Below are 12,375 nucleotides of genomic sequence, written 5' to 3'. Positions count from 1 at the left end.
TTTAGGTCCATAGATGTTTACACCGCGACAAAAGTCCAAGTTGGGGGTGCGCGTTATCCACAGGGGTGCGTTATAGTCAAAGTTTTACGATAATGGGTGATGTGTGTAATAGGCGATGTGTCGATATGCAATCTGTTGAATTTGTCACAGACCTCTCTATGACTCCGATTTCCTCCAAGCAGGATTACATGGATGCGTTCTTCCTTCCTCAGTGACATCATGGATACCTGCAAGAAACGAAAAAAGAAACATGAAAAAATCGTTCTAAAACTAAATAATCATGAATTGCTTAATTTGCCCGATGGTTCCAGACTTATGGGACACCCAGTAGTTTCAATATTTTTTTCATATGCATCTTCATTCATGCAATTTTGCCTAAATGTGCACAAAAATGGTGAATAAATATCCTAATAATCAATAAAACTATGGACAATGGCAATGTTTGTGACATAATACGGTGCATATATGGACATATGGGCCATAATATAATTGTGCCATAAATAGTAGCGTGTTGAGTTCACGATTCTCAGAATGAGCGCACGAGGCGAGACTGTGCGCTCCACCGAGTCCCGTTCCTGTTTGTCCAAGTTTTCCTAAATTTTATCCTTCAACGCTGCTATTTCTTTTGTTCTGTTACGCTCTCGCTCTTTCACGAGCCTTGACTTTGTGTGCAGCAACAAAATACAATTGGAGAGCGAAGAGAGTGTTGTTTAATGTAGTAATGTCTGCTTTTACAGTTTTGGATTTTGTCTGCACACAAACGTTATTATTAGTTTCTAATGAGATGTGTTTGCAGATCTTCACGTTATAAAGGTTGAACCTGAAGCATTGAAAGCTTTGGATCAAAAAGGTGATGAGAGTTTTGCACTCTTTAAATATATTTTGTTGCCTTTTGTTTAGTGAATCACTTTGTGGAGATTTCATGGTGTTGTTGAATTGATTCAGTAGCATTACTACTCAATGCTGTGCTTCTTCCATTATATTTTTTGGGGGAGATGGATTGCGAATATTTAGTGGTTGGGTTGGGTGGTGGAGAGAAGGAGAGCAAGCAGTTTGCATGGCAAATTGCACTTCAGAGGTTTGCTTAAAGTAGCTTTGAGGGAGCTCGACAGTGAGTTGTCTTCAGCACTATTTTTCAAATTTAGATATTGTGATGGAAATGACTTACGGGAGGAGGGATAAAGGGATTTAAATAGACAGTTATCTGCTAATGAATGTTACCATTAGTCATCTCAAAATAACCACAATTAGCCATCAGGAATGATTGTGTCAAATGTAGATAGTCCCTCATCTTCTTTCCAGCCCTGTATATTTTCTCTATTATGTGTGCTTTCCAAGTATATTTGGTTGTTATGTTATATATTAAAATTATGTTATATTTATACATTATATTCCAAGTTTTATATATGTATTTTTCAAGTACAGTCGGACCCCACTATTCGCGGTTCTATTATTTGCTGGTTCCTCGTATTCGCGGTTGTTAAATTGCGACCTGCTTCTCTATTTGCGACCATGTGTCCTGCCAATTTGTCGTTTTTCGCAGGTGCAAAAATTTTTTTTACCCCGATCTGCAAGCTTGACACAGTTATAAAACCCATCTTTCATGAGCCACGCACAAAGCAGCTGGACATACACAAAATAAATCTTCCACAAGCCGCAAGCCTGACCTGCTTATACATTTGCGGTGCTGTGCTTCGTGTTTCATGCCTTTCGCAGCCGAATTAAAATGCAGTACATATTTTAGCCGTACTATAAGCGAGCTTTGCGGGGTTTCCGACCAGCTGCGTAACAGTTTCATCCCCCGTGAGTTGCTGTGCAGAATGAAAACACTTCATCGTATCTACCAACAAATGCAAATGAAAACACTTCAACAGAAAAATGACGAACACCATGGCGGGGGGTTATGACCTTTTATGTCTTCTTCTTGTTCCATAAAGTTTTCACATCTACAGTGCCGATAGAAAGTCTACACCCCCTTTCCAAATTTTCACCTTGTGTTGCCTTATAGGTGGATCCCTGGTGTTGCCTTGGATCCCTGGTGTTGGGCTAGCGGCTAGGGTGCCGGCTTAGGATCCTAGGATCCTGGGTTCGAATCCCGGTCAATTGCTGAATTAACGCCAGGGGGGTTGACTCAGCCTGTCATCCTTCCGAGGTCGGCACAATTGAGTACCAGTTCACTGGTAATTCCCTGCTTGTCGTTAAAGGCGGCAAAAAGGGTTGGCGTCAGGAAGGGCATCCGGCCGTAAAACATTGCTTCAAAAAGGGGACCGAAAAACAACAACAACCACAGTTCCCGAAAAAGGCCAACCCCCGCTTGCGGGGAAAAATGGCCTCTAAAGGTGGTTTTTTTTTGTTTTTTTTTGCCTTATAGCCTGAAATAAAACTGCATTAAATCAGACTTTTCCCACCTTTATTTACACACCGTAAGCCTCAACTTCCAAGTGAAAAACAAATTCTACAAATTTCAGAAAATTAGTTAAAAATACAAAAGTAGAATATCTTGGTTGGATAAGTGTCACCCCCCTGAGTTTATACTTAATGGAAGCATTTTGACAGCAATTACAGCTTCAAGTCTGTTGGGATAGGTCTCTACCAACTTTGCACACCTTGATTGGGAAATATTTGCCCATTCTTCTGTACAAAACTGTTCAAGCTCAGTCAAGTTGCGTGGAGAGCATTGATGAACAGCAATCTCCAAGTCATGCCACAGATTTTCGATTGGATTTAGGTCGGGACTCTCACTGGGCCACTCACGGACATTTTATCTTTTTGTTCCTTAGCCACTCCAGTGTAGCTTTGGCTCTGTGCTTCAGGTCGTCATGCTGAAAAGTGAACTTCCGTCCCAATTTCAGCTTTCTTGCAAAGGCTTGATTATTAACTCCTTGCCATCCACCGTTTGCCCTTCACGTGACTCGTGGTGGTCCCTCTCGGCTCTCCCCCCGTTGGTATTTTTGTGCACATAAGATTGTTCACGGTTCTGTTTAAATATTATTTAAATATGTATAACCTTTCCCCTTCAGTGTTTTACTCAGTGGTATTTTACAACACGCTGTTTTTCTTCCTATTTAAAAGGCTTTTCTCAATTTCCTCTCCAACTCATTCCACCTCAAAAAAAAGAAATTCAATATCTTATACGTCTCCCTCACTACATGGTCTAAATTCACATTCATTCCATCCCTCCTCCATCATTCTGAACCGGATTGCTAACTTGAAAATCACAACAAACCCAATTTGTTTTCAATGTTCGTCTTTCATTAATCATCCACTTTCTAAACTCCCCTCTTGCCCCTCCCATCCAAATCCCTCCCCTTGCACCTACACTCCTAAACTCCCCCCTTGCCCCGCCACTCTTAAACTCCCCCCCTACCCCTCCACTCCTGAACTCCCCCCTTGCCCTTCCACTCCTGAACTCCCCCCTTGCCCTTCCCCTCCTAAACTCCCCCCTCACTCCTCCCCTTCAAAACTCCCCCCCAACCCCTCCCATTCAAATCTCCCCCCATACCATTCCTCTCCAATTCTCCCTCCTCTCCCCTCCTCCTCAAAGCTGCCTCCTCCCCACTTCGTCTCCCTTCTATCTCATACCTCCACCCCCCCCCAACCTTCTTCTTTCCTCTGCCCCCCCTCAAACAACCCCTCACTGTGCCTCATCCCTTCACCTTCAAACCTTTCATCCTCCTCATCCTTCCCTTTCTTGGAACTCTTCTGCAATCGCTGACACACTAACAACTGCTCTCCCTACCTCCCCCTCTCATCCTTCATCTTACCCTACTCCTCCCCTCCCCTGTCCTGTACCCGATGCTCCCCCTCTCTCTTCATTAACGGTATGGACCTCAAACATCCGGGGCCTTCGCTCAAACCTGACTGATCTCTCCATACAGGTTGCTTCTGACAATCCAGACTTGATCTGCTTAACAGAGACTTTCCTCCTTCAAGATGTCTCTGATTCCTTAATATCTCTTCCTGGTTACTCCCTCCTCCGGTATGATAGACCTGAGCCTCGGCCTGGTGGTGGGGTGGCTATCTTTATCAAAAACTCTCTTCCTCACTCTCCTTGCACTGCCCTCTCTCCTCCTCACCCCCAGGAGTACCTCTGGCTACGGCTTCCTCTCCGCTCCCACCTTTTGTTCATATGTGTTCTGTACCGTCCCCCAAACAGTGATGACTCCATCTACATTTCACTGTCTGACAACATGGACCAACTTCTATCCACTCATCCCAACTCTCTCTTCCTCATATGTGGTGACTTCAATTGTCATCATGCCACCTGGTTGGGTGTGGGTTCCTCTCTCACCAGTCATGGCACCTCAGCAAAGGACTTCTGTGACTCACTGGGATTGACACAATCTGTCAATTTCCCGACCCGGATCTCAGCCAATGGAGTATCTTCTCTTCTAGACTTGGTTATGACTAACTTCCCTGCTAATGTCTGCTGCTCTTCTTCTGCTCCAATCGGTTCTTCTGATCATGTGCTTGTCAAAGTGGACATCTCTCTGGCCATTCTCAGAGAGCCTCCTCAGCGTAGACGAGTCTGGCATTTCACTCAGGCCGACTGGGACGGTCTTCAAGCAGCCATCAATCGTCTGGATTGGTCTCCCATCTCCACTGCCTCTGACATCAATTCTTCCTGGGAATTCTTCCAAAGCAAACTGATCTCTCTCATGCATAGATTTATCCCATCTCACCTTCAGTTGTCTTACCCTTCCTCCCGTCCATGGTACACTGAATCTTGTGGTGAGGCAGTTGCCCTGAAACAACTTGCCTTTGCCTCTTGGAAGGCTAATCCAACTGAAGGAAATCTCAGTTCCTTCCACCAAGCTCGGAACAAGTGTGTGTCTACCCTCAGGAGTGCCAGGAAGCACTATCTCTCCTCACTCAAGAATGAACTCTCAAACCTGTCTCCTTCCTCCAAATCCTGGTGGCATCTGGTCAAATCCGTTTCTGGTGTTTGTTCCCCCTCCATCCCCTCCCTTACCTCAAATGGCCACACAGTTGACATCGCACGTGACAAAGCCGAATGCCTCAACTCTGTGTTTGCCTCAAAATCCTTAGTCCCAAACCCATCTCTCTCTGTTCCCACCTTTCCCAGTCGAACCAAACTGCTCCTGGACTCTGTGACCTTCTCTCCTGACAAGGTGGAGGAGTTTTTGTCAAACCTCGACTCTGATTCTGCAACTGGACCAGATGGCATCAGCCCACGGGTCCTAAAATCCTGCTCTGCCGCTCTATTTCACCCTCTCTCTGTTCTTTTCACCCTATCTTTTGCTCAAGGTCATCTGCCAGCATCCTGGAAATCAGCAAACATTACCGCTTTACACAAAAAAGGTGCAAAAACAGATCCTTGCAACTACAGACCAATCAGCCTGCTCCCAATTATCAGCAAAGTCATGGAATCCATCATTGCTTCGGATATGAAATCTTTCCTCTTCTCCAATGGCTTGATCTCTGATCATCAATTTGGTTTCAGACCAGGTCACTCTACTCTGGACATGCTGCTTCTGCTGTCTCAACAATGGATGGAGGTCCTCAATGCCAAACAGGAAATCAGAGCTGTCTCCCTTGACATATCACGTGCCTTCGATACGGTCTGGCACCCAGCTCTGCTCACCAAACTCTCCTCCTATGGTATCCATGGAAATCTCCATGCATGGCTTGCGGACTTCCTCTCTGGTCGTAGTCAACATGTGGCCCTGAATGGATTTCTCTCATCTCCCCTTCCCGTTCAGGCTGGAGTTCCCCAAGGCAGTGTGCTGGGCCCTGTGCTTTTTCTGGTCTTTATCAATGATCTCTCCGACTCTCTGGAAAATCCTCTGTATCTCTTTGCTGATGACTCCACTCTCTGCCGCTCCATTCCTCTTCCCTCAGATCGGCAGTCTGCAGCCTCCTCACTCTCTGAAGACCTGGACAAAATCACAGACTGGTCAAACATGTGGAACATGTCTTTCAATCCTGACAAATCTCACACTCTTACTATGTCTCTCCGAAAAGATCGACTGGACAACCCTCCCATCTACTTTCTCAACAATCCTCTCCAAGAAGTTCTGTCGCTCAAGCTTTTGGGTCTCACCATCTGCCATGATCTTTCTTGGGAAAACCACATTTCCAAGCTGGCCTCCAAAGCCAGTCGCCGACTGGGCATCCTCCGTCGTGCGAAGTCCTTCCTAGGCACACCTGAGCTCCTCACCACATACAAGGCTTTCATCCGCAGCTCAATGGAATACTGTTCTCCCCTATGGGCTGGTGCTCCTGCCTCACACCTGGCTCGGCTTCACGCTGTTGAATCCAAAGCTTTCAGAATCATTGGAATCTCCCGCGATGAAGCTATCTCTGAGGGCCTTTCACTCACTCACCGCAGGCAGGTAGGTGGTCTTTCTGTCTTCTACCGACTCCTCTCCGGCCTTGCTCCCCCAGCTCTCTCTGTGCTCTGTCCCCCAAATATTCCTACAGGTCGCACAAGATCTGCCAGCCACCCTCTGATGGTTAAACTGCCGAAATCTCGGCTCTCTGCTCACCTTCACTCTTTCATTCCTCTTTTCTCCCGCCTCTGGAACAAACTCCCATACTCACTTCAATCACACTCCTCCCTCCAGGTCTTCAAAACAGCTGTTCACCACCATCTCTTATCTTCCCCCATCCAAAACCTTGATCTTTTCTACCCCCACTAATTCACCCCAGATCCACATTGTTTGAAATTCCAACTTCTTTCCTGGAAGTCTTGGCAGTGTCCATACGTTTTATACCTCTCCCACCCCCCCCCCCCCCCCTTCCCATGCCTTCCCCCCAAAGCCCTCTCCCTCCCACAGTTCTCTCGATGTCTCCATGTCTCTCGGTCCCTGCTCTCAAATGTTGTGTTTGTGTCCTTCCCCCTCTCTCCCCATCTTGTCTACCGCTCCCGATGTTATTTGTTTTGTGTGTCTGTTTGTCTTTCTGTGTGATTAATGTTCGCTCTTTCACGAGCCTCGATCTTGTAAAAAAAAAAAAAAAAAAAAAAATGGCAGCAGGTTTTCCTCTCGGATTGTTCTGCATTTTGCTCCATCCATTTTCCCTTTTATTCTGACTAGTGCCCCAGTCCCTGCTGATGAGAAACATCCCCATCTCTTCAGGTGATGTGCTGTGTGATGGTTGTTTTTTTTGTATACAAAATCGAGGCTCGTGTTGTGCGAACACAAATCACATAAAAACAAACTGACACAAAAAACATGATCAAGGGAGCGGGAGACAAGATGGGGAGAGAGGGAAGCACACAAGTACAACAGTAGAGAACGCGGACATCGGGAGATCTGTGGGAGGGAGAGGGCATGGGAAGGGGGGGGAGGGGGGGGGGGCGAGGTACAAAACACATGGACATTGCTAGAACTTCCAGGAAAGAATTCGGTATTTCAAAAAAGTGGATCTGGGGTGAATTAACAGGGGTAGAAAAGATTAAGGTTTTGGATGGGGGAAGATAAGAGATGGTGGGAAGATAAGAGATGGTGGTGAACAGCTGTTTTAAAGACCTGGAGGGAGGAGTGGGATTGAAGAGAGTGTCCTCCCTCATCCCTCCCTCTCTCCTTGCCCTCTCTCATCCCACCCTCTCCCCTTGTCCTCGCTTATCCCACTCTCTCCCCTTGCCTTTCCTCATCCCATCCTCTCCTCTTCCCCTCCATCATCCCACCCTCTCCACTGCCTCCTCTCATCCCACACCTCTTACTCTGGACTCTCACCCCACCTTTTCCTCCCCCATACCACCAGACCTCAGCCTACCCTTCCCCTCCCTCTTCCCACCTCCTTCCACCCCTCTTAGGACTCCTAATCCAACCCTTCCGCTTGCCTCCTCCCATCCCAACCCCCTCCGGAATCCCACCTCGTTCCCTCCGTCGTAACCACCCCTCCCTTCCCTCTCTTTCTCCTCCCACCTACCCCTTCCCCTCCTCCCACGTACCCCTTCCCCTCCTTCCACCCACTCCTTCCCGGTCCTGCTTCATCCCACCCACCCCTCCTCCCCTCCTCCCAAACACCCCTTCCTCTCCCTCCTCCCACCCTTTCCACTGCCTCCTCCCACCTCTCCCTCCAGACTTCCACCCCTTCCCCGTGACAGGTGGTGGCTCAAGTGTTTATAAGTTATGATTTTTTTGTTTGTTTGTTAAGTCGAGGCTCGTGTAAGAGCTAACACATGGAACGTATAATAAAGGGAGCAGTAAACAAGAGGGAGAGAAAGGGAAGCACAACAACAGTAGAGAACAGGGATATCAGGGGATCTGTGGAATGGAGAGGGCTGGGTGGGATACATGGTATTAACAAATTGAAACTACTCAGACTTTCAAGAAAGAAAACGGAATTCGATAAAGGTGGACATGGGGTGTATTAATGGGGGTAGAAAATATCAAGGTTTTGGATGGGGGAAGATAAAAGATGGTGGTGAACAGCTGTTTTAAAGACCTGGAGGGAGGAGTGGGATTGAAGAGAGTGAGGGAGTTTGTTCCAGAGGCGGGAGAAAAGAGGAATGAAAGAGTGAAGGTGAACAGAGTGCCTTGATTTTGGCAGTTTCACCAAAAGAGGGTTGCTGATGGATCTTGTGCATCCTGCAGGAACATTTGGGGGACAGAGCACAAACGGAGCAGAGAGAGCAAGGCCGGAGAGGAGTCTGTAGAAGACAGAAAGACCACCAACCTGCCTGCGGTGAGAGAGTGAAAGGCCCTCAGAATCGGCTTCATCGCAGGAAATACCAATGATTCTGAACGCCTTGGTTTCAACAGCGTGAAGCCGAGCTAGGTGTGAGGCAGGAGCACCAACCCAGAGGGGAGAGCAGTAGTCTATCAAGCTGTGGATGAAAGCCTTGTATGTGGTGAGGAGCCAGAAGTTCCAAGGAAGGACTTCGCATGATGGAGGATGCCCAGTCGGCGACTGGCTTTGGAGGCCACTTTGGAAATGTGGTTTTCCCAGGAAAGATCATGGCAGATAGTGAGACCCAAAAGCTTGAGTGACAGAACTTCTTTGAGAGAATTGACGAGAAAGTAGGTAAGGTTTTCCAGTTGGGCTTTTCAGAGAGACAAAGTGGAATTATGAGACAACGACTGTTTAAAACCCGTAGTTATCCCCTCGTGTATCATGCTTAAAACCTCTGGTGCATCATGGTCAAAAAATAACTCATCCTATATCTGTTGCCAACATTGTCCCAACATCTGTGTGCTCTTTGGGTATTTTTCATGCATAAACATATTTGCTTTTTTATGCAATTCCGAACTTTGTTTCGTTATACCTCTTTGATTTGTTTATGCGTGGAATATTTCCTTACATTTTAACTCCACACCAATTTGCTCTTTTTTTAGTTTCCTTTGTGAAGATTGAACGACCTGATTGGGATGCTGTGGACACTGCAGGTAATAATAAAGTTGCTTTCCTTGTATTTTTATCCTTGTTGAGGTTCACACTTGCACATTTAAAATATACAAACTTCAAGTTCCCCGACACTTGATAGAGTTTTTGTAACTTGTGAGTTCTGAACACTTCAAGCCTGGAATTGATCCTGGATTGGTTACCGCTTTGTCACATAATGCTGGAATATCCACTGAGCAGCCATGGAAATCAATCCCACACCATTGACGGAAATGCAACAAGCTTGCATGCACTCACCACCAGGCTTACATGCACTCACCACCAGGCTTACATGCACTCACCACCAGGCTTACATGCACTCACCACCAAGCTTACATGCACTCACCACCAAGCTTATATGCACTCACCACCAATCTTACACGCACTCACCACCAAGCTTATATGCACTCACCACCAATCTTACATGCACTCACCACCAAGCTTATATGCACTCACCACCAATCTTACATGCACTCACCACCAAGCTTATATGCACTCACCACCAAGCTTACATGCACTCACCACCAAGCTTACATGCACTCACCACCAAGCTTATATGCACTCACCACCAAGCTTACATGCACTCACCACCAAGCTTTCATGCACTCACGACCAATATTTCATGCACTCACCACCAAGCTTACATGCACTCACCAGCAAGCTTACATGCACTCACCACCAAAGTTTCATGCACTCACCACCAAAGTTTCATGCACTCACCACCAAGCTTTCATGCACTCACCACCAAGCTTACATGCACTCACCACCAAGCTTCCATGCACTCACCCCCAAGCTTACATGCACTCACCACCAAGCTTTCATGCACTCACCACCAAGCTTACATGCACTCACCACCAAGCTTCCATGCACTCACCCCCAAGCTTACATGCACAGCTTACGTGCACTCACCACCAAGCATATGTGCACTCACCACCAAGCTTATGTGCACTCACCATGCTTACGTGCACTCACCACCAAGCTTACATGCACTCACCACCAAGCTTTCATGCACTCACCACCAAGCTTTCATGCACTCACCACCAAGCTTACATGCACTCACCACCAAGCTTTCATGCACTCACCACCAAGCTTACGTGCACTCACCACCAAGCCTACATGCACTCACCACCAAGCTTTCATGCACTCACCACCAAGCTTTCATGCACTCACCACCAAGCTTACGTGCACTCACCACCAAGCTTTCATGCACTCACCACTCAGCTTACATGCACTCACCACCCAGCTTACATGCACTCACCACAAAGCTTCCATGCACTAGTTGTCGTAAGACTTTTCTACCCATCTGTTGCTGTACTTCCCGCACAAATCATTTCCGTTACTTTTATAGTCCCTGGAGGCCGAAAATTGGATAATTGTAATTGTGATGATGAGTGTGTTTGGACATACTCTTTGAAATGCAGTGCATCCATCACAGCTTGGAGTGTTCAGTGTCGAATTCTGCCTTAAACTGGTCATCTTCATTTCAGACGACCCTAGCGTGTGTGATTCTTGGTGGAGGCCATTCATGCAACACCATAAAATGAATACCTGAAAAAATAGTGAAGGGGAGCATTTGAAGGTGCATAAGAAGATGTACAATTTTATTCTTCATTGTCGAAGGCTCATGGAGAAGCTTTTGCCTATTTCATGCCGGACAAGGAATGTCAAGCTGTGGTGTATGATGTGTTTTTAGCCTGTCCCATGCGCAGCTGGAGATGGGGTTTTGCAATCATTTATGTGTGTTTGTCTGTCTGTGTGTCTGTGTACCTGTCTGGGCCGTAACTTTTTTGCCATTTGAGCTCTCGTCATCAAATGTTCAACAAAGCTTTATTATGAGAACTAGCGTGGATCGGCTTGCTACGCTCTCCTCCGCACACATTGCCACAGAGAAACAGGCTTGTTTTAACTGAGGATAATGACTTGACTGAATTTGAGTTTCTGTTTTTTCATGATTTACACCAATCATAATACAAATATATTTTTTTCTATGAATTTATTTGTAATATTGGTTATATTATTTATAACTAGTAAAAGTACCCGGCGTTGCCAGGCAACGCAGAGTCACTTTGTGCCAGAAATATGAAGAGGAGGTTGGGGGAGAGAGAGAGAGAGCGAACTTTGAGATATAATTGTGTGAAGGCATATATGTGGGCAAGGGTAAAAAAAACAATTCCTAGAGTGTTGAAAGTTCCCAAGAGCACACTGAGCTCCTTCATTAGGAAATGGAAACAATAAAGAACGACCCAGACTCTTCCGAGAGCTAGCCGTCCGACCAAACTGAGCAACTGGGCAAGAAGGACCTTAGGGCAAGGAGGTGACCAAGAACCCAATGACCACTCTGACAGAACTACAGAGTTCCTTGGCTGAGATGGGAGAACCTGCCGGAAGGACAACAGTCTCTGCAGCACTTCACAAATTTTGGCTTTATGGGAGAGTGGCCAGACGGAAGCCACTCCTGAGAAAAAAAAGCACACCTGGATCTTGCAAAAATGCATGTGAAAGACTCCGAGAGCATGAGGCAAAATATTCTATGATCTAATGAGATGAAAATTGAACTCTTTGGCCTGAATACAAAGCACGACGTCTGGCAGAAACTGACGACAGCCCATCCCCGCTTCTAACACCATCCTTACCATGAAGCATGGTGGTGACAGCATCAAGCTATGGGGACACTTTTCAACGGCAGGGACTGGGAAACTTGTAAGGATAGAGGGAATAATGAACGGAGCCAAGTACAGGCAAATCTTTGACGAGAACCTGCTTCATAGTGCAAAAGACCTTAGACTGTGGTGAAGATTTACGTTCCAACAGGACAATGACCCAAGAATGCAGCCAAAGCAACACTTGAATGGCTTCAGAACAAAAACATGAAAATCATTTAATGGCCCAGCCAAAGCTCAGACTTTTTTTTTTTTTTTTTGCATACAGGATCAAGGCTCGTGAAAGAGCAAACAGTTATCACACACAAAAAATCAAACAGACACACAAAACATTTAATAAAGGTAGCGGTAGACAAGATGGGGA

The 12,375-nt window shown here is 46.3% G+C and overlaps 1 protein-coding gene across 1 annotated transcript in view; it reads left to right on the top strand.

Moving 5' to 3' along the window:
• The window catches only part of LOC137419138 (uncharacterized), a 40,861-nt gene that overhangs the window by 11,041 nt on the left and 17,445 nt on the right, over positions 1-12,375 (top strand). Inside the window, exons 3-4 of the mRNA XM_068105314.2 lie at positions 797-850; positions 9,306-9,356. Of these exons, the coding sequence (XP_067961415.2) occupies positions 797-850; positions 9,306-9,356 (105 nt within the window). The remainder of the gene's footprint in view (positions 1-796; positions 851-9,305; positions 9,357-12,375) is intronic.

The sequence above is a fragment of the Myxine glutinosa genome, chromosome 1, assembly GCF_964187855.1.
Source record: "Myxine glutinosa chromosome 1, kmMyxGlut1.1, whole genome shotgun sequence".
Classification (NCBI taxonomy): Eukaryota; Metazoa; Chordata; class Myxini; order Myxiniformes; family Myxinidae; genus Myxine; species Myxine glutinosa.
Note: the sequence above shows the minus strand (reverse complement) of the source record. Positions and strands in the feature narration are given on the sequence as shown.